This window comes from Mus musculus, chromosome 2 (assembly GCF_000001635.26).
Source record: "Mus musculus strain C57BL/6J chromosome 2, GRCm38.p6 C57BL/6J".
Taxonomy (NCBI): Eukaryota; Metazoa; Chordata; class Mammalia; order Rodentia; family Muridae; genus Mus; species Mus musculus.
In genome coordinates, this window is record NC_000068.7 from 181,496,421 (window position 1) to 181,518,624 (window position 22,204).

General features: G+C 44.5%; 1 protein-coding gene and 1 pseudogene across 13 annotated transcripts; both read left to right on the forward strand.

The window, feature by feature from the left end:
* Positions 1-721: 721 nt before the first annotated feature.
* Tpd52l2 (tumor protein D52-like 2) lies at positions 722-21,542 on the forward strand. 13 transcript variants are annotated; one of them, NM_001373959.1, is made up of 9 exons: positions 722-912; positions 3,425-3,570; positions 5,485-5,633; positions 6,456-6,515; positions 11,746-11,847; positions 14,084-14,110; positions 15,154-15,195; positions 16,619-16,667; positions 18,660-21,542. In NM_001373959.1, the coding sequence occupies exons 1-9, from the start codon at positions 894-896 to the stop codon at positions 18,753-18,755; spliced, it is 690 nt and encodes a 229-aa protein (NP_001360888.1). In that variant the 5' UTR covers positions 722-893; the 3' UTR covers positions 18,756-21,542. The 13 variants fall into 13 exon arrangements, 12 of the variants coding, with proteins under 12 accessions (NP_001360888.1, NP_001278126.1, NP_079758.2 ...); XM_006500693.3 differs by having other exon boundaries at positions 743-912; positions 15,151-15,195; positions 18,660-20,337; NM_001291197.1 differs by lacking the exon at positions 14,084-14,110 and having other exon boundaries at positions 15,151-15,195.
* LOC115489645 lies at positions 16,130-16,273 on the forward strand (annotated as a pseudogene).
* Positions 21,543-22,204: the final 662 nt, after the last annotated feature.

A 22,204-nucleotide genomic window follows, 5' to 3' on the forward strand; every position in this document is an offset into this window, starting at 1 on the left:
CAGGTCCCTGAGGTGTTCAGTGCTGTGTGAACTCTTCCAGTACCAGAATACAAGCCGCCCAGCAGCCCCCAAACAGCTGGCCTACTAGTGTGGGAATCCAGCTGGAGACAGCGGCACCTGCAGGGCAAGAAGACGAATCGCGCTCTCTACACTTTTAGTGCACTCCCTAGACAATAAAAAGTCTCCATAAAGAGGTTGCAAAAGCAAGTTAATTGGTACAATGTTTGCCCAGTATGCATTAAGCTCTGAATTCTCGATCCCCAATACGGTATAAATCAGCTGTGATGGTTTGCTCCTGTAATTCTAGCTCTAGGTAGGTGGACGCAGGAAGATCACAGTAAATTCAAGGTCGTCCTTTGCTGCAAGCAACCTGACTCAAAAACCAAAAGAATTTACAGGGGGTGGGGAGAGGTTGACAGGGGACTGGGGAGTACATAGGCCTGAGTTTGACCTGTCGAGGTGCAAAGTCAGAAGTCTTGTGGGCAGCCGAGGTTAAAGGTGGGAAGTCGGCGAACTGCAACACAATCCGAACCACCCATGCCTCGAGCTTCAGCTGTTCTGCCCTTTTTCACCCTAGAATCTTACTGTGGAACCAGACTAGAAGCATTGCTTCCTGCTTCGCTGCAGTCTGACCTATCAAATTGAAAGATTTGTCTTAGGTGGGGCCAGAAGACGTTCTTATTGGACACTACTTCACCGAGGGCGGGAAGAAGGCGGAGTACGAACCCGAGCGGAAGGAAGGCGGCGCGTCGCTGATTACGTAAGCGACTGCGGCCCTACAGTTCCACTGGCTCGTGTGTACGAAGCTGCCAGCTTGCAGTCCTCGGGGCTGGGCTCCTGTAGGACCTGCGATCCCAGCACCGACGCCAGCTACACCCAGCTGCCGCCTGAACATGGACTCTGCTAGCCAAGGTACCCGCACCGTGGATGGGCAGGGGCTGTGCCGCATTCCCGCCCTCCGAGTCGCGACTCGGCCCCCCCTCAGCCTCTGCCAAACCAATCCGCTGTTTCTCTTCGGCCAAGAGGCCCTTGACCTCAAGGCTCCCGATGGTCTTGCTGTGTGTGCCCTGGCGCCTCGGCCTCCCTTCGGAGCACTGCGAAGCGGCGTTCCTCGGCTCCCTCTCAGTTCCTAGAGTTTCATAACTCCAGACATTTCTCCTTAATGCGCTTCACCCTCTGTCCTCTCGCTGGCTCTGCAGCTCTTTATCTTTCGTTGGGCCGTAGGGGATACCACATCTGGTGCTAGGCTCCTGCGGAGACGTTGTGGGCGGCTCCCTACGGGGAAGGGGCGGTGCAACTATCCTTGTGTTTGGAGCAGCGCCTCTTGGGTGGTAACGCCACTGTAGCCTACTTAGAGATTCTCAAGGGAGAAGGGTTGAGTGAGTCAGGGGCACACCCAGAACACCAGATCTGTTGCCAAAACAGACACCTGAGGCCAGTAAGGAGTTGCTACGGAGAAGTGTGGTTCAGGCTCAGGAGATTAAAATCTTGAGAAGGTGGTACACTGGGGATGCTTACTTAACTACACTGGCTAAATTAAAAAAAAACCTTTCTACTGTTTGGCTTGCACTAACACATTACCTAAGCATTAGAATTTTGGGTTTTTATACATTCTGGATTTTTTTTTCTACTGTGAAGGGAATTTGCAAATTCAGAAGGCTATCTACTGTTTTATTTTCATCTTTAAGTAGTAGATTCTGGTCCCTGGAATGACACTGCTAAGGATGTGACTCAGTCATTGTTGTGTGACAAAATGTTTCCTGGGAAGCCAGGTGTGGTGGCACACGCCTTTAATCCCAGCACTTGGGAGGCAGAGACAGGCAGATTTTTGAGTTGGAGACCAGCCTGGTCTACAAAGTGAGTTCCAGGACAGCCAAGACTATACAGAGAAACCCTGTCTCGAAAAACAAAAACAACCCCCCCCCCAAAAAAAAAAACCTTTCCTGGAAGATGCATCACACATCTATCTACTCATCCCAGCTAGGGAACTCAGAACAGACCAAAGGTACAGATACCACCAAAGTCTACTTTAGTGAAGTAATGTGCATTATTAGGGTTATTTACAGGGATATGGGCAAGGGGTTACTTACAGGAGCAGAAATGACCCAAAGATGGTCGCAACAGCAAATTCCACCCCAACCTGGGTGATAGTTCACAAAGCTGAGAACCTTGAACACAATACACAGCCTGCAGGCAGCTCAACAGGTTGGAAAGTGTCCTTTCGAGGAGCCTCAGTTATAAAGAGGTTTACCTCTTCCAAGCAATTGGCCTGGTATCTGCTTCTTCTGGGCAGCTGCTCTGGTCTCAAAACTCGGCTTTGAAACCTTTCTCTTCTGAGTCATCTTTGCAGCTCAGTTTCAAGCTGTGAGGGACTCTCAGCTTTTATTGTTGACTCTGACTGGGAGGGACAACGTGATTCTAGTTAGTTTTGGGGATTTCCTGAAGCTATTTTGAGTTGTTTACCTTTCTGCGTAAAGGTTTCCCTGCTGGATGGAATGTTTCAATCTCAGAGGAAACTATTACACAGCAGTGTTGGGAAAGGTCTTTCCCAATTATGTATGAGGTTGTGTTCTAGCCTGGCATCACAAAAAAAAGGAAAGGAGAACGAGGGAGAGGATGAATTTGAAGCCACTGGCATCATCACCAAGTATTAAAGATAGCTTATTTTCCAGCCAGGTTCACATAAAATTTGGTTATTCTGAGTACTGGTTAGTTTTTATGTCAACTTGACACAAATTAGAGTTATGTAGGAAAAAAAATTGAAATTAATTTTTTGTTTTTCCAGATAGGGTTTCTTTGTATATCCTTTGTTGTCCTGGAACTAGCTCTGTAGACCAGGCTAGCCTGGAACTTACAGAGATCCACCTGCCTCTGCCTTCCAGGTGCTGGATTAAAAGTGTGCGCCATCACTGCCCTTTGGGAGAAGGAATCATAACTGATAAAATAAGGATTGGAAAATCCTCCATAGGAATGGCCTGTAGGCCTTTTCTTGATTGATTGATGTGGGAGGACCCAGCTCCCTGTCACCCCTGTGTAAGTAGTTCTGATGGTATCAGAAAGCAGGCTAGGGAACCCAGTAAAAGCAGCATTCTTCCATGGCCTCTGCTAAGCCATCTCTCCAGCCCCCTGAACTACTTTTTTTAAAGCAGGGTTTCCTTACCGTAAAAGGTAGTATTTTCACAAGTGAAACAGATCCTAAGGTTTGGCTGCCTTAGCTAGTGTTTCTTGTACTCTAGCAGCACAAGGTGATATTGGGTTTGCATCTCATGTGCCCAAGAAATAGCTGTTCTCCGTCCATTGTGCAGACCATCATCATAGGCTTTTAGAGGTATTTCTAGTTTTCATGTTCTCCTGTCCCCCTTTGGTGACCCATCTCCTTCCATTCTTACTTGACACTTTCTGACTTCATTCTTGTCTCTGGCAGATATCAACCTGAATTCTCCTAACAAAGGTGTGCTGTCTGACTTTATGACTGACGTCCCTGTTGACCCAGGTGTGGTCCACCGGACTCCAGTTGTAGAAGGCCTGACAGAGGGGGAGGAAGAAGAGCTTCGGGCTGAGCTTGCTAAGGTACTGTGGTTTTATTTTCTGTCTAGAGATGATCATGAGTCCTTCTGGGTTATACAGAGAGTAGAACACAGCATATGCAGTGACAGAGCTGTTGCTGGCCTGCTACTTGCTTTCTGTGTCTACTGGGCTATCTCTTTGTATGTGCCTATTTCTAAAAAGTAGACTGAGTCACCTGGTGGAGGTGGCAGGGTCTGATCTCATCTCACCACCTCTGTCTGGAAACACTAGGTGCTGCATGAAGAGGATGCCTATACAATAGTGTCTACACGTGTGCTGTTTGCTGGTATTAACATTTGAATGTCATTTTTAAGATATCGTTAATCTGTCCACTGGATCTTTTTAGTTTTATTTGTTTTAGGTTGGCTCTAACTCATAATCCTCCTTCCTCTCTCTATCTTCCAAGTGCTGCGATTACAAGCAATTGCCACAATGTTTAATTTTGTTTCTTTTTATTGTCTTTTTAATAAGGCATTTTACCCCCATGTGGGGTTAAGAAATTCTCTTAAATAGCTGAGACTATAGGACTACTGTACCAACATGCTGACTGAGAAGTTCTTTTTCAGTGTAGCTATTTATACTGGTACTATAACTTTTGACAACACATTCCACAGGCTTCAAAATTGTTCTTTCCAGAAGTCACTTTTTAAAAAGTTCAGGTCATTATTATCAAGAGTCTTTCTTGGGGCTGGAGAGATTTCTCAGCGGATAACAGCACTGGCTGATCTTCCAGAGGACCCAGATTCAATTCCTAGCACCCACATAGCAGCTCACACCTATCACTAACTTCTGTCCAGGGCTTCTGACTCATTCACTTAGACATACATACAGGCAAACACCAATGCACATAAATTTTATTTATACACACACACACACACACACATATATTTTAATTTTTTATTTTTTTTAAAAGCTGGGTGGTGGTGCACATCTTTTATCCCAGCCCTTGAGAGGCAGAGGCAGGTGGATCTTTGAGCCTCTTGGATCTTCTAGGTTAGCTTGGTCTACAGGCTGAGTTATAGAACAGCCAAGGCTACACAAAGAAACCTTGTCTTAAAAAATGAAAAAGAAAGAACAACAACAAAAAAGGAATCTCCTATTCTCAAGCTGCCATAAGAACAAATGAAATTTTCTTTTCGATTTGAGTAGCTGGCTATTACCAAAGCTTGGAGCTGATTTCTGGGATACTATAATTGCCATTAGAAATGCTTTTCTCTCACCTGGGTGTCTGTCCATCTGTCAGTTCTGCTTCCTTTTCACTGTATAGGGGATTCCCCTGTGGGTCCGCACTGCTAGCAGCTTTACCTGTTGTGTTTAAGTCAGGCCTAGGTCTAATTGGAAAAAGGTCTTATATCCTAACATTCATGTCCAGGCTCATGGAAGAACTCTGATAGGGTTGGCTCACTTGTTGTCCTGAAATGTAAGCAGGATGGAGAAGTGGTTGGCAGTCTTCAAGAACTGCTCACTAGGCTGGGGGTAGAACTCTTTGGAGGTTAAGGTACTGATGCCAGGTAAAAGTGGAACAGCTGCCATTGCTGGTGCTCGTTTTAAGACAAACTGTTTTGTTTTGTTTTTTCAAGACAGGATTTCTCTGTATGATCCTGGCTGTCCTGGAACTAGCTCTATAGATCAGGTTGGCCTCAAAATCACAGAGATCTGCCTGCCTCTTCATCCCAAGTGAATTAAAGGCATGTGTCACCACCACCTAGCCAAACTGTGTTTCTCTAAGTGAAAACTTCTGAGAAAATGTCATTACAGCATGGCCACGGATATTTGTTGGTCACTTCCAGGAGTAGTCATAGCATTTTGTCAACTGCATTTTTATTTTTGTGGTACTGAATTCTAACTCATGGCCTTATGTATGTAAGCAAGTACTCTACCAACTGAGTTATATCCCTAGCCCTGCTTCTTTTATAGGTGGAAGAAGAAATTGTCACTCTGCGCCAGGTGCTGGCAGCCAAAGAGAGGCACTGTGGAGAGCTGAAAAGGAGGCTGGGCCTCTCCACATTAGGGGAGCTGAAGCAGAACCTGTCTAGGAGCTGGCATGATGTGCAGGTCTCTACTGCGTAGGTACCAGTCTCATGATGGGGATATTCCCTTGTCTAGGAAATTGTTTGTTTGGGGTATGCCTCTTTCTATGTGGGGGAGTGTAGGAGTGTTAGGGAATGAGATACAACAATCAGCATTGAATGAGCCCACTGGACATAGCAAACCAGAAGACTCGAGTTCTTATGGACTGTGCCTGTGTTTACTCATGGAGAGAATCTGTATATGTTTGAAAGGTGGATGGACTTAGCCAGGTGTCCAAGTAGAAAGTGACAAGAAGAAAGTTTTCCCCTGGGTTAAAATTAGTCACAGCATCAATAAGGTCCTTAGAATAACTTTTCTGTATGTGTAGAAGTGGGTATCAGGCTCACATGTGACTGAGGTGTCAGAACTTGGTAAGAGTTTGCCATGTTTGTATCCATATTTCTCCTCTGATACAGCATTCCTTTGGAGAATATCTCTAGAAGCCTTTTATCACAGAAGCAAAAGTCAAATCACATTATCTCACCTGTAGAAACCCCATGCTCTATATTAGGATGTTTGGAATTTTGAGTCCAGTTTCTTGGTAATGATCAGAGTATGCAGGGGCCATGGTCTGTGCTGTTCTCAGGAGCCTTTCACGATTGAAAGACCAGGTGCTCCTGTGTTGTGTTTGGGAAGGGGCATGGTTTTCTTTGTCCTGTAAAGTCCTAGGTAGCCCTAGACCTCTATGGCTGTGGTAGTGGCTTTGAACTGCAGAGCAGTAGTATTGCCAGATGGTGTTTCTGTCTTCTCTGGAACCTGCATCCTGAAGCCTGGGTTGAAATCCTTCCAAATATTCACCACAGACTTTCTGTTTCTAGCTATGTGAAAACGTCTGAGAAACTTGGAGAGTGGAATGAGAAAGTGACGCAGTCTGACCTGTGAGTGCCCGCCCGCCCACGCTGTCAGTGTCCTTCCTCACTCTTCTCTGTCTCCCTGGGGCGGGAAACTGTGCGACCTGGGCACAAACCGCCTTCAGTGCTTGCTGGCTATCATTCTCTTTCTAAGCATAAGTAAAAGTATACTTTAAGTGCCTGAAAGGTGGGGTACAATAGTTTGAGAAATCCATTCAATCAACAGACCATGCTTAAAGTTATCAGTGTCATCAATGTCTTTTGTGCACCTTGACTTAGCAGTGACATGGTGGTTGATGCTGGCTAGTTGACAGTGGTGGAATTTTTTTTTTTTTTTTTTGAGACAGGGTTTCTCTGTGTAGCTCTGGCTGTCCTGGAACTCACTCTGTAGACCAGGCTGGCCTTGAACTCAGAAATCCACCTGCCTCTGCCTCCCAAATGCTGGGATTAAAGGCGTGCACCACCACCGCCCGGCTAACAGTGGTGGATTTTTGTACTTGCCTTCCTGTCTTCTACCCTTAGATTCAGTTCCAGCTATTGGGGTATGAGAGGTTCTTGAATTGAGGTAGAGATAGTGACAGCACATGTTGTTGGGCTCATGAAGTTCTGTGGTCTGAAGGTTCCACACTGTCAACCACATAAAATATCAGTAGAGCATGAGTTACTTGTAGACAGCCCTATGTGTCTGTCAAAGCTATAGTGTAGTGACTTGTGTTGTTTTGGGATCCTCAGTTTAGTTAATGACCTGTTATTTACCTGTGTACTAATGAGATTATAATATTTTTGTCATCTATCAGGTTGATGCATGATTTACTCAGACCTTGGGTATGGTTTCTGGCAGGATTTGACGGCCATAGAATAGTCTCCCTTTAGTAGGAAATGCTGACATGGTTATTTTTAGGGGACTTTCTTGGACCTGCCAAGAAATATAAGTATACAAGTATAAATAGTGACACAGAATCTTCTATATAATTTAAAGCTTAGGCCATTCTCTGGGGCAGTCTCCCAGCTAGCTCATCTAACTTAACCCAATTATTCTAGCCTATGACCTCCATGTGGGTAGCTCTATACCTCTGGTCCCGCTGTCTGTCTGTTCTCCTCTGTGTCTGCTCTTATCTCCCTGCTTTACTCTCTCTGCCCCAAAGATCAGTCCCCTATTTCCTTCCCAGCTATTGGTCATCAGCTCTTTTAGTACAACCAATCAGCAGCAACACAACCTCTGATACATCATTAGATCGCCTTTAGGCAGGTGAGGAAGGATGAATATTTACAAAATTGAAAATCTGGTGATATGCCATAGAAATGTCAATACCAAAATTCTGTCAGCAGTCAGTTCTCTGCAGGGTACAGAACTAACAATTGAAAATACAGAGACATACTTTCACACAATGTAAAGTTACTGCAACAGTTAAAAAGCTTAAGGGAGAAGTCCTTTGATAGTGCAGATTCAATGAAGATAGTCTTGGGGAAATGTTTATTCATTGTGTTTAAGAAATCACTGGGTATAGAGCTACTTGTGCTTTCTGGAATAGTTTCTCAAAGAACTCAGTTAAAATACATGGAATCTTGATTTTTCCCAGAAAAACCTATGGCTTTGTGTAGAAATGTAGCTAATGGGATAGCCCATTGGAATCACTTCTTCTGGCATAGGTCTTTTCCAGGGTTTTGTCCCAATTTTGGGGGGAAGAGCTGTTAGCGGTGATTCCTAACTGGGAGGCATTTCTGCACCGAGATACCGGGGGGGTTAGGGATAGGACTAAAGATGCTACTTACTCTGATTCCTTTGCCTGGCTAGTGCCTTTTTTGATCAGGAGACACACTGCTAGCACGAGTCACTGTCCAGAACTTTCACAGAGAAATGCCATATGTGCAAACTTCTTGACCTTTTTGACCCATGAGTTTGTAGATTCCTTTCAGCTAGTAGCATGCTGCAGGACTGGAACAATATAGGGTCATTAGGTGTGACTGTCTGCCCTGTGTGCATAGCCCTGGGAAAGTTGTGCTGCACTCACATAGCTGAGATGCTGTGGAGAGCCCTGCAGCCTTACATAGCCATTTGTGTGTAAAGGAGCACCGTGCTCTGTGGGTCTTGAAACCTTGAGTTCTTGTTATAGGTAGCTATAACTAGAAACAAGAGTATTGAGTGTATCACACAAATTCTGTACTTACTTGTTGGTTCATGTTTCATTTTGAGTTATTTGGGCTACAGTTAACAGCACAATTAGTGTTAATCGGGGTAAGATGACAGAAGCCCCGCTTCTAGCTTTGCAGCGTAATAAGATTTCCTAGGTATGGGTATTGTGATAATTGTTACTGTGGATGGGGAGCTGTATCCTTTGGTAAGCCTAAGAAGGAAGTGAGGGAAAACACATCCACAATCGCTGACACACACACTCCCTTCTCTAGGTTCTTCTATGACAGTGGTTCTCAACTGTCCTAATGCTGTGACCTGTTAACACAGTTCCTGATACTGTGGTTGGTGACTCCCAACCATAAGATTATTTTCATTGCTATTTCATGACTCTAATGTTGCTCCTGTTATGAATTGTAATATCTGATATGTGACCCCCATGAAAGGGTCATTAGAACCCCAAAGGGGTTATGATCTACCACTATTCTAAGAAATGTTAAGTCTTAGGTAGCCGGGCGGTGGTGGTGCACGCTTTAATCCCAGCACTCAGGAGGCAGAAGCAGGCGGATTTCTGAGTTTGAGGCCAGCCTGGTCTACAAAATGAGTTCCAGGACAGCCAGGGCTATACTGAGAAACCGTGTCTCGAAAAAACAAAAACAAAAACGAAAGTCTTAAAGAGGAGCTGTCTAGGGCAGCACAGCACAGTGCTCACTAGCTGGCTGTCGGTCTCTGCTTGCTGTCTTCCAGCAATCACCTTGTGAACTTAGCTTCTCCATTAGTGTCATATAGTGATTCCCAGGTTTCCAAGGAGTATGTATACAAGCTGTCACAGTGGGCCTGCAGCACTGGAGTTTATGGAGTCTGTGGACCTGGGTGATAAGGACCTTATGACCCATCTACCTACCTCCCTTCCCTCCCTCTCACTCCTCCCTTTCTTCTTCTTTTTTTGAAATAAGGCCTTTCTGTGCAGTTTAGTCTGGCTTTAGACTTTTTATCCTCCTATTTTAGCCTTCCCAGTGCTGGAATGATAGGAATGTGCTACCATGACTGACTGGAGTATGTTTGTTCTTTTTCTTTCTTCCCCCCACCCCTGTCTTTTTCCTGTTCTCCCCCTCTTCCCTCTTTAGGTACCAGTTATCCTGAATTCATATTTCCACAACTAAATGCTGCTATTCTTAGTTACCTTGAATTTGTGTTTTAAAGAAACACTTTTTTTAGAAAAAGATTTTCAGTAAAGTGTACTTCTTATAGGAATCTCTCTTTCCTGGCTTTGGTAAGAAAGTGCCATGTGGCTTGGGCTTGGGCAGGGTTAGGAGGAAGCTGCAGGGCCTTTGTGGTCATTAGGGCCTTTGTGGATCTGCCTTTAACTGTAGACTGACAGATCCTCTTACCATACCTCCTGCAGGAAGTAAGGATGGCAGGAGCTTGGAAAGCCAGCTATGGATCACTTTAAGCTTTACTAGGGATGCTGGAGAGAAGTTGTTTAGCTTATCATGGTGATGCTAAGTAGCCTCATGAGGATCTGTCTACTCTTGACCCAGTTTCCAGTTTTCCAGTTCCATCCAGTGAGGAGCTATGACCTAAAGGTTTCGAATGAGGGATTTGGTTTTTTGGTTATGGTCTTTGTCATTTTTTTAGACTATTGTGCCTTTTTTTTTTTTTTTGGTGGTGGCAGAACCAACAAGGAAGCAAAATTCTTTTTTGGGGGGGGGGGGTGGAGGCGGGTTTCGAGACAGGGTTTCTCTGTGTAGCCTTGGCAGTCCTGGAACTCACCAGGCTGGACTCGAACTCAGAAATCCGCCTGCATTCTGCCTCCCAAGTGCTGGGATTAAAGGCGCGAACCACCACTCCTGGCGGAAGCAAAATTCTTATGATGGACTCCATAGTATCCCTGTGAATCAATATGTTGATGGGTGGGATAACCCATTCATGTTACAGTTATAGAGCCATATCTTAGTGTGATGTGCATATATGTGAATGGAGAAGCTAAGGCCACAAGGTGATAGCTGCAGAGACCGACAGCCAGCACTGTGCTGTGCTGCCCTACACAGCTCCTCTTTAAGAACTAGACTTTTTAGAATAGGGGTTCTCAACCTGTGGATCACAGCCCCAATGGGGGTCAAATGATGCATATCAGAAAGTTACATTATAATTCATAACAGTAGCAAAAGTACAGTCATGAAGTAGCAATGAAAATAATCTTATGGTTGGGGGTCACTAACCACAACATGGGGAACTGTGTTAAAGAGTTACAGCATTAGGAAGGTTGAGAACCACTGTTTTAGAAGAACCTAGAACAGGCAATGTGTCTGTCAGCAATGGGGGGGGGGGGTTGTGGTTTTTTGTTTGTTTGTTTTTCGAGACAGGGTTTCTCTGTATAGCCCTGGCTGTCCTGGAACTCACTCTGTAGACCAGGCTGGCCTTGAACTCAGAAATCCGCCTGCCTCTGCCTCCCAAGTGCTGGGATTAAAGGTGTGCGCCACCACCACCCGGCCTGTCAGCAGTTGTTAATGGGATTGATGGTCTTGGCTGAGGTGGATTGAGCATGAGGAATTGATGTTCATGTTCTGGAAGGATACTGTATAGATAGATAGTCTGGAAATGGAAGGACTTGTTAGTGTAAAGAAGGCACTACACAGGCACTAATACACATTGCAGACATCCTTCATGGATGGATGCACTGGGGTTTGTGCTTTCTTGCCTCAGAAGACTTTCCTATGTGGGAAGAGGAAGGGGGAACTTTGAGCTTGAAGTGGCTTGAACAAGGGCTGAGAACGCTTTTGGTCTTTGCTGCTCCAGTATTGCCTGCCTAAGTGTGCCACCAGACCCAGAATGTCTGTGGTCTATTTTCTCTGTAATTGGCAGGTTTTGGCTTCCTGAGCCGACAGAACTATAAGAAAACAGGAGAGTGGTAAGACTCAGGTTATGTTTAGATGAACTAAGTTGAGGAACTGAAGTAGGTCCCCAGTGTAGGGGCTGAGGGAACATGCCCCAGCGAGCTAGTAAGTGTTTACCACCTACCAGACCCTGTGCTTGCTTTGATTGCTGTCCACACTTTGGGCTTATTGTGATGATGAACTGTTGCTGCCCTTGCTGTTCAGGCTAAGTAGTGTGTCTTTTTCCTAGCTACAAGAAGACTCAAGAAACTCTTTCACAGGCTGGACAGAAAACATCAGCTGCCCTGTCCACCATGGGCTCTGCCATCAGCAGGAAGCTTGGAGACATGAGGTAAGCAGTGGGAAACGTGCTTCAAGTCAAGGATTCAGACTCACAGCCTAGAGACACCTATGACAACCTGGACCAGTATACTTGTAGACCTTTGTTTGTGGGAATTTCTCCTACTCCTGTTTTCAGCCTTTGGCCCTTTATGTATTCCTCAAGGAAAGAAAGGTCACTAGTCTCTTTTCCTTCCAGCTGTTTTACAAAGCAGTGATGTAGCCTGGGACTTGGAATCATGATGGGATGGGTTGTACGTTAGGTTGGGCCACATATTGTCTCTAGGATCAGCATGGGGCTTCCTGAACATAAGGTAGTATGTTTGGTGGTGGGTATTACTGGTTATACCACTAGTATCCTGGCTAGCTCCCAGGAACTACCCATTCTTTTATTTCTAAAAAATTGGGCTGCTTGCTCATTTCAGATGTTCACTCTGCGTGTGTGTGTGTGTGTGTGTGTGTGTGTGTGTTTGTTTTTGTGTGTGTGTGTTTGTTTTTGTGTGTGTGTGTTTGTTTGGTTTTGTTTTGTTTGAGACAGGGTTTCTCTGTGTAGCCCCAACTGTTCTGGAACTTCCTCTGTAGACCAGGCTCCCCTTGAGTTCACAGAGATCCACTTGACTCTGCCTCTGCCTCTGCTGGGATTAAGTTACAGTCTTTTTGTAGACTTTTTTAGATAGTACCTCATTCTGGAGTCCAAGCAGGTCTTGAACTCATGGTAATTCTATTGTATCAGCTTTCAGAGGTACTACACCCATCTTTTACTCCTTTTTTGCTTATTCAGACCATTCTGGGTAGAAGTCTGACAGGGTAGGTAGCCCTGACAGGTGTTGGCATGCACCTGCCTCTATCTCTTGAGTATTGAGTATTGGCTACCAGGCCCAGCCTGTTCAGTCTTCTTGATTGAGCTCTTTTTTATATAGTCTACCTTTCTTTGGAAGCATAAGATCTGATCCTGTTTGGTTTCTTCTCCTCCATGTTAGAAAAAAAAAAATGTTTCCATTTTTTCTTCAGAGAACTGAGATTTTCTATTGACCCCCACAGTGTGTAGTCTTGGGATTATGACAGGCAGTTAGCAGGGCCTCTGTGGCAATGCTGCTCTCATAGCACTGTGAGAATGCTCGGTTTCACTGCTCTGACAGGTGTGGGCCAGCCACAGTGATGGGGCTTCCAGAATAAGGTCAGATGAATTGACTGGATCTCTCCAGTTGGATGGTTGTGGTCACCGTGCCCAAATGTATCATCCCCTAGGGAGGAATATATCTGTTGGTGTTTGTTTTAAACTGATCTCTCTTACACAGAAGAGCCATATCTTCTTACAGATAATCACAGTAGTTTCTGAGGCCCAGGTCCATCAGGCTCATGGATGAGCATGCTTAGTTCTTGAGAACGCCTGTTAGGCTCAGGAAGCTCAGAGCATGAGTTTAGGGGTAGATGGATGATGATTCTGTCCATGGTGGACCAGTCCTGGAGCCACTTGAGCTCTAGGGGACTCTGATATACCTGGATTTGGGATGGGAGAGGGAAGGGGGAAATAGGCTTTGGTGACCCTGCATAAACCTACAGAGTGGCGAGTGTGTTCTTCAGTGGTTTCTTCTGTGTTTGGAGTAGTCTCTGCTTGAGGACATTCATAGAATCCAGGAATTTAGAGGTGAGGGCCTGGTTGTACTGTGGAGGGCTTGCTTTATTGCCATGCTAACAGCTGTCCTTGGACCTGCATGTTCTAGGTTGGTGTGGGTGTAATACAGCCTTAGTGCTAGTTCTGAGTATGTCTGAGGTTGTGTTGTGGTGCTTGGGTTCTTGTTCAGCTTCAGAGAATGCAAGGTGCTTCATGGGTATGAAGTGTTGGCTCAGCCTGGCTGGCTCACTGTATCATATCTCAAGTCTTTGCTCATTAGGTGACTTATATCTCAGGTAGTTTCTTTAGACCTCTTTTTGCTTTCACTTGAAATAGTGTGTATTGTTGTACCTGTGACAATGCTCAGAAATACAGTGCCATGAACCATACGTTGTTTTCTTACACTTTCTAATCAGTCTTTTGTGGAGTTGGGATGGGGCTATATATTCTGCTGTTCCTATAAGTTTGAGCACTAAAGGAGCATTCACAGAGTGCCTTTTCACCTACCAACCTCACTTAACCCTTGAAATTTGAGCAGAGGGATCTAGGGCTTCTGTTGGGGGTCTTGTATGGCATTGGCCTCCCTTGCTCAATAATGCTCTCTTTCTTCTTTCCTCCTGCTGCTATCTTTCAGGGCTCATCCGCTCTCACAATCCTTTAGGTAAGGTGACCTTGGACCTGACCTGTGGACACATCTCTGTATTAGGTCAGAGAGGGCTCTGCTAGGCCTGTAGGAGGCTTTGTTGGGTGACAGTACGTAAACCAGTACAGTGGAAGTACCCTTTCCCTCCAGTAAAGTACTCAGTAGGCAGCTGTTTGCTCACAGGGCATTATCTGTATGACTGTACAGAGTGCCTCATCTGAGCCTGATTAGACTGCATATTCCTGGGGCAATAAGTGACAGACCTAACCTCATATGGCAAATACATGTCTAAGTTTATGCCAGAAAATAAGCATTTTCACATAGGAGGAAATACCAACCCTATCCCTATGTTCTTAATCTTATCATGTACAGACCCTACTTTCTTGTTTGTGAGAAACAGTCTTATGGCCCAGACTGAGTTGTGTCTGATTTATTATTTGAGAGCCCTTAGATACTCCTTATCAGGAGTCTTAATGCTGACATATGCAATATTGCCATATCCTAGTAGTAGGCACTGGGAGGTCTGTGCCAAACCAGAGCAATATGTGACTTTAAAAATATTTTTATTTAACTTACCCTGGGTGTTAAACATTATTTCAACTTTCTGTGGGCATCTGAAGACTGTGAACCAAATATTTCTAAAACCCTAGACCTAGGTCTTCATACAGTTTCTCTGTTTTGTTGGTTGTTGCTTTTTTTTTTTTTTCTTTTTTTTAAGACACAGCTCACTGTGTATTCCTCGTTAGCCTGTAACTTGTCTTGTAGACCAAGCTAGATTCAAACTTGGCCTCCTCCATGGTGGGACTAAAGGTGTGCACCAAAGCTTCAGTTTCCCGGTGCTCCTCTTTGTCAGTGCTGCACTGCTCAGCAGTGGCATCATCGGAAGCCCATGGAGCTGGGAGGACGGGCATTGTGTGGGAAGGGTCAGTAGCTCACCGACAGTGCTGCTGCTTCTCACTGAGAAACTGGGTACATTTGAGCTAAGCTGGCAAGTGTGGGCTGATCTGGCAAGAGGGGCTAATTCTTGCTTCCTTCTCTGCTTTCATCATGCTTCCAAGCAGCAGCTACTCCATCCGCCACTCGATAAGTATGCCTGTCATGAGGTAATGTATGCGTATTTCCATTGGTTTAGCTATGTCTCTGTGTTGGGGTGGGCAGCAATACGAGTCACACCTTGTATTTTTTTTTTTTTTTTTTTGGTTTTTTGAGACAGGGTTTCTCTGTATAGCCCTGGCTGTCCTGGAACTCACTTTGTAGACCAGGCTGGCCTCGAACTCAGAAATCCGCCTGCCTCTGCCTCCCAAGTGCTGGGATTAAAGGCGTGCGCCACCACCACCCGGCACACCTTGTATTTCTATATCCCCCAATCTATATGTCTTCATTTTCTGGTAGCTAATCATTCTCTTAGTTAATGACTGTGTGTAAGCTAGCAAGGAAGAGCTTGTGGGAAGGAAACTTCTTTTGGGGCCTCCAGAGGGAACCATTCTATGAACCTACAGCCCATATTTAGCAAGCTCTAGCTCTGGATGCCTGTGGTTTCAGGAGGGTTGGGTAGAGAGGCTGGCATATACACCTGGCCCCTCCACAGATGGATCTCTGGAGACCTCATTCTCAGAACCCAACAGGAACATCTCTCTCTAGTGTGGTCTCTTGTCTCTCACTTGTTTGGCCAGGCATAATCCTCAGGAAAGTCCATCCTTGTTAGGAAGCCTGTTGGGGGATCTCTATTGTGTGAGGATCTCCTTTGTCCTCTGTTTCCTACCCTACCTACTATTCTGAAACTGTGATTTCCTTTTTTTTTTTTTTTTTTTTTTTTAATTTTTAAAAAATTTTTCAGGACAGGGTTTCTCTGTGTAGTCCTGGAGCTCACCGTGTAGACTAGGCTGGCCTCTCACTCAGAGATCTGCCTGCCTCTGCCTTCTGAGTGCTGGGATTAAAGATGCCCACCACCCACTACCTAACCTGTGATTTTATGTGGTTTATCTGAAGAGGCTCTAGGACTTGAAAGGCTCTAGGACTTTCCATAATCCCAACACCAAAAAACCCAGAAGAGATAACATTATCAAGAAAGTGTTTTTTTCAGGGATGCTCACTTGTACTCTACATATGTTGACTCCAGTGATTTCCTAAAATGTAGGAACTTGATGAAATAATTTGTGATAATGGGGAACCACATTCTTACTCTGGAAGTGGGTCGGCCAAGGGTGTCTTAATTTTTCAGTGCTAATGCCCCCAACAAGCTGCATCTGAGTTTAATCAGGGCTGTCTACTTAGATAGCAGCAAGGATCCTGCATGCTGTAGTCAGGGGTTTGTGGTATTCTTAAATGTCATCTGGACACAACTAGGAAAGCACCCCAAAATGAGATCCTGTGTGGAGTCTGCAGGGCCAGTATACTCCTTTTTGTGAGATTACATTTTTATATCAGATTTAGGAGCTGAACAGACTCTTAGCCCCAGGTCTTCAACCTGAGAAAAGTAACAAAACAGGTCGTCATCATACCAACATCTCCCTCCTCTCTTTAAAGGAACTCAGCCACCTTCAAGTCATTTGAAGACCGAGTGGGGACCATAAAGGTAACAATCCCTGAACTGTATGTTTTCTTGGAGCATGGGTGTGATCTGCTGTATCTTTATTGTTGCCTCAGGACCTCATGTAGAGAACAGCAGCTCTCTTGTTGTTCTGTGGTAATGGCATCTTACTGAACTTGAAGTCTCAAAAAACAGCATGTTTTTGTTTGTTTTTAATTTTTTATTTTTGAGACAGGGTCTCATTGTATAGCAGCCCTGGCTGGCTTGGAATTCATTATGCAGACCAGGCTCACCTTTAACCAAGTTCACTTGCTTGAGTGCTAGAATTATAGGTGTGTGCCACCACACAGAGCTAAGCTGGCATGCTTATTCATCAGGGCCTCTTTGCAGTCATGTCCACCTTTCTTCTTTTCCCTGCCAGCCTCTAATCTATTCTTTATCTCTGTAATTTTATTCTTTCAAGAATGTTTCTTAGGTTGTAGAGATGACTCAGTGTGTAAAACACTTGCAGCATAAGAGTCAGAACTCAAATTCAACTCTATCTCTTTTTAAATTGATTTGGGGGAGGGTGTGTGCCATGGCATACATGTGGAGGTCAGAAGAAAACTTGTCTCTCTTTTACCATGTTGATCCTAGGGATCAAACTCAGGTAGTCAGGCTTGTTGGCAAGAACTTTTTCCTGCTGAGCATTCTTGGAATCTAGATCCCTAGCCTGAAACACCCAGGTAGGTGTGGTAGCCTGCCTATAGTCTTACAGTGCCTTGAAGTTAGAGACAGGGAGACAGGATATCTCCAGGGCAAGCTGGCTAGGTAGACTATCCATGTCACAGAGCTATGTTTGTAGTGAGATAAACTGCTTTAAAAAATAATGGGATGAAATATCTAGTGTCAACCTTTTGTCTCCATATGCATTCATACAATTGTAAAAAAAATCCAAGTTTTTCGTCCCAGCCATTCCTGGAATGATGACTCTTGAGTCTCGTCCCAGCCCATTCCTGGAATGATGACTGAGTCTAACTACTTATTAATAAATGCTTAGGCCATAAGCTTTGACTTGTTTCTGACTTCCTCTTAACTTACTATCCCTTTTATTCTAACCCTAGTTCAGCCATATGGCTGGTTTCCTCTCGTTGTCTTATGTTCATCTCCTCAGCATTCTCAGTCAAACTCTTTGCACCTCTCAGTGTTTCCCAGATCTCTCTTCCCGCCACTCTCCCACCTCATATTTATCCTGCCTTGGTTCATTGGCCATAGGCTTTTTATAAGAGATTGTCTTTATATTCAACCATGCACACATAAGTAGAGTGTTTAATCCTAGCAGTTGGGAGACAGAGACAGGCAGATCTTTGAATTATAAGCCAGTCTGGTCTACATAGAGAGTTCAGGACAGCCAGGGATATAGAATATAACCTGTCCCAATTTTTTTTTCTTTGTGTTTTGCCTGCAAGTATGTATGTGTACTGTGTATATGTCTGGTCCTCTAGAGATCAGAAAAAGGCATAGGAACTGGAGTTAAGAATAGCTATGAGCCATTATGTGGATGTTGGGAACTGAACCTGGATCCTTTCCAAGAGCAACAGGTGCTCTTGAACAGTGAACTATCTCTCTAGTCTTCTCCCCCAAGAAACATGTTTCTTAATATACAAAATGTAAACACTCTGGTGGAACCACACAGTATGAGTGCTTTTCTAAACAAAATGTGTGATTCTTTTTTGGTTTTTCGAGACAGGGTTTCTCTGTGTAGCCCTGGCTGTCCTGGTACTCACTCTGTAGACCAGGCTGACCTCGAACTCAGAAATCCGCCTGCCTCTGCCTCCCAAGGGCTGGAATTAAAGGCATGCGCCACCCCCCTCACCCCACCCCCACCCCCCGACCAAAATGGGTGATTCTTGGAGAACCTATCCAGACTGTGTCATTGATTCATTGCTGACCAGTGTCCATGATGCATAGACATGTGCAGAGAGTTGAGCATGGCCCTGGACCTATTCTGTTTCTGTTTTGTCTTAGATTGACTTACTTTCTCTGTTTTCTCTATAGTCTAAGGTTGTGGGTGGCAGAGAGAATGGCAGCGATAACCTCCCTCCCTCTCCTGGAAGTGGTGACCAGACATTGCCGGATCATGCGCCTTTCTAAGCCTGTCCTAGCTTGCCAGCCACAGAGTACAGAAGCACACGCTCATCATCACAGCTGCAACTCTGCATGACAGAGCCACCAGCCAGAGACAGTGAAGAGCTGGTTTTGAAGACAGTCATACCCATGTTCATGCAGATGTGGCTGCCTTGGCATGAATTAGAGAACAGTCTTGTACATAAATGTTTTACACTAAAGTTCGTAGATGAAGCAGACCACTGTGCCATCCTTTCAAGGGCCACAGGAAATGGACAGGGTGGCGGGGCACTCAGGCCTGAGGAGCACTGAACCAGGAGCCCTGCTCCCTTTGAAGGTCTCAGCAGAGTGCTGAGGGAAGAAGTGTGAGTATTGAGTGAACAGTATTTCCTTCCTGACCTCCTCCCCTAGCTCAGGAGGAATACACTTACCTAGGTAATATCGCATGGTCGCAGTTGTCATACAGACTGAGAGAGAGTTGTCTATTTTCTGAGACCCTAGAAAGGAAACATAGCAACTGCTTCATTCTTACACTAACAACCTGGCTTTGGCAGAAGCAGATTTACTATTTTTTAAATGTGATAGTCTTTTCAAAAATTAAATAGGAAAAAAAAGTGAGGCAAGACAGCTTTAGCCTCATTGTTGAATATTATTTCTTTGAATTCAAGCTGAAACTCAAGCCTTACATTGCCTTATGCTTTGTTTATAGTCTTTTTATATATCTAAATAAATGAAGGTTCTTTAATGGGTTATGATACAATGTAGAATTTTATTCTGGCCCATCTCATACTCCTGCCAGTACCAGTTATTACATTTTATTTCTTTAATACTTTCTCCTGGTGTGCAAAACTTGGTTCTCTTAAGGAGTGGCATTTTCCAATAGCTTTCCACTCTGACCCACAGGGCTCTTGTGCTGTAGGTTAGGAGAGCTGAGAGAAGAAAAAAAAGCCTTTATCTTTAGCACCTGAATGGGATGTGCCCTGCACAGTGTTGCTTTACTGACAGTGGGCAGGGCTCTGGTCCATAGTCTCTGCCTGTCTGTTTATTACATGGAGAATAAATGAACCAGCCTTACAGATCAGGTAGGGGATGTGGTTTTGGTTCAGCCAGAACTCTGCTGTCATCTTTTCTCAGGAGCTTCAAAGATTTCTTTCTAAGTTCTTTCCTCCTGCTTCCAATTGCCACATTCTGCAGCCTCTCAATACCAGGGCCCTGTGTGTTGAGATCATGATTTGGAGAGAGGGCCAGCACTGTGCCTTAATGGCTCTTAGCAGGGCAAAGACTTTATCTGTTTGTACACATCTCTACACTCCTAGGGTGAGGTGGGATTTGTCCATTTTAGTTTCTGGTTTGACACAGTGTGAGGTGTCTTGGTTATCAAGTATTCCTGGTTTCTTTGGACACCCTTAGAATACTCTACCACACAAAGCAAGGAACAACGAATAACTGGGGAGCTGAAGAAGAGCACACCATTGGTGTCTTCTTTTCCAGGGTTAAAAACAATAGCTGTGTGAGGGAACACATTACAGGAGTGTAGGTCACTGATATATCTTCCTACAAATATTAGCAGGCAGCTTGTCAATAAAGCATTCCTTTGGAGGAAAATCCACATCCATTTGTTTGGTCTGTCTTTTAGGATAATGACAAGAGATCAGAGTAAATGCATATGATTCCTTGCTTTGAACGGGGACAAGCAGGAGACAACATGTATAAATTACGAGTCTTTGGTGTGCATATAAAAAAGGAGGGAATTGTGTAGAAGGTGTATCTCTGGATAAGACCAAGAATATATACCAGGCATGCAATGTAGAGGTTTACAGTCCATTATCAAGATTGGCTACACTAAAGGGGCCTTTTTGTCCCAGTAAACATCTTGTTTTGCTGACTTTTGCTATGAAGCTATGCCAGGAGCTCACCTGGCAGAAGAGGGCATTAAGGAAGACCAGCATCTTAAGTCCCACTGAGAGAAGACTGTTACCCCATGGTACAACAATCCTTAGGAGGTATGCTCTTATTCTGCAGATGAGGGGCCATGTGAAATAATGAGTAATTGAAGACCCTTAAGTGCTTATCGAACAGGGTAAGTTGGAGTTGTGGGCCAGATTAAAAGGGCTAAGTGGTATGGGTGGGATGGGGAGTGACCCTCGCACTGGGCAAGCCTCGACCACAGGGCAACAACTACATCTGGGCTAGAAAGTCAATATTTGCACTAGATGATATTGGAAGACAATTCACTATGCTCCAGTCATTAAGCAAATACTATAACATGCTCTGTGGATGAGAGGTTGCCTACTGGGCTTTGTGGGTACATGACTGTGTTCATGGACCCAGGCCTCGACTGTACTCCTTAAAAGATGTGTTCCTCCTCACAACTCTGGTTCTCATCACATGAGGTGATGAAGGCCTCAGAGAGTACTGTAGACTGGAGCAAGCTGAGAATGGGTAGAACCAGGGCATGTTGGAGGGTTTGTACTAGGGAAGACTCCGACTGAGGATGGTGGAATCTGCCTAATTGATATAAAGGGACAAAATAAAGCTTAGCATCAAAGGCAAAACCTGAAAACCCCCTCAAATATGTAACTGCTGCCAGAATTCCTGTCATACAGTCTCTTAAAGGTTGACATACTAGATTGGCATAGTGGCATATACACCTTCAGCACTTAGGAGGCAGAGGCAGGTAGGTGTCTGTGAGTGTGAGGCCAGCCTGGTCTATGAAGAGAGTTCAAAGATAGCAAGGGCTACACAAAAAAACCCTGTCTATAAATCAAGGTTACAGTTAGGTTATAAATAAACAAATAAACAAGCTTGCTAATTTGTGAACATTTGTAAGGTTTTTTTTTTTAAACATGCTTTTGGAGTTTACTGTGAAGAACTGTCACAAGCATTGTGTGTGTGTGTTGTAGCCATTCTTTGCCTATAGTTATTGTGTGTAGTTTAATGACTATATTTCATTTGAATGTGCTTATTTGTACAGTTGGGCAGTTTTCCATATTTACTTATAAGTTTTCTCTTTCTCCTTTTTTGTTTATTTTGTTGACACGTGGTTTCTCTGTGTACCCCTGGCTGTCCTGGAACTTGCTCTGTAGACCAGGCTGGCCTTGAACTCACAGAGATCTACCTGCCTCTGCCTCCCAAGTGCTGAGAATAAACTGTCTGCTGCCACCCCTTGGCCATTTTCATTATTATAAATGGCATTACTATAGACATCTCAATGCATAAAACTTATGTATTTGGAGACTAAAAAGTATCCTAGATATGGAGGTAATCATTTAAGGTCTGATTCATCTTTGCAAATTCCCAACACAGCTTCATAGCTTCTGTCTTCAGTTGGTTCCAGGTCAATTCCATTATCTCTTCCAACTGTGGAATCGTTTGCTCATGTTCTCACTCTCAAAGGTCATTATATAGCTATATGTCATTATATAGCTCTTACCTTAGATTCAGAACCTTCTGTCTCTGCTAGGATGACAGGCATG

What these genes read in the sequence shown, in the direction of transcription:
- Tpd52l2 (XM_006500693.3), top strand. An exon ending in TTCGGGCTGAGCTTGCTAAG is followed by an intron (nt 3,571 to 5,484) that starts GTACTGTGGTTT and finishes CTTCTTTTATAG; the next exon opens with GTGGAAGAAGAAATTGTCAC. An exon ending in AAAGTGACGCAGTCTGACCT is followed by an intron (nt 6,516 to 11,745) that starts GTGAGTGCCCGC and finishes TCTTTTTCCTAG; the next exon opens with CTACAAGAAGACTCAAGAAA.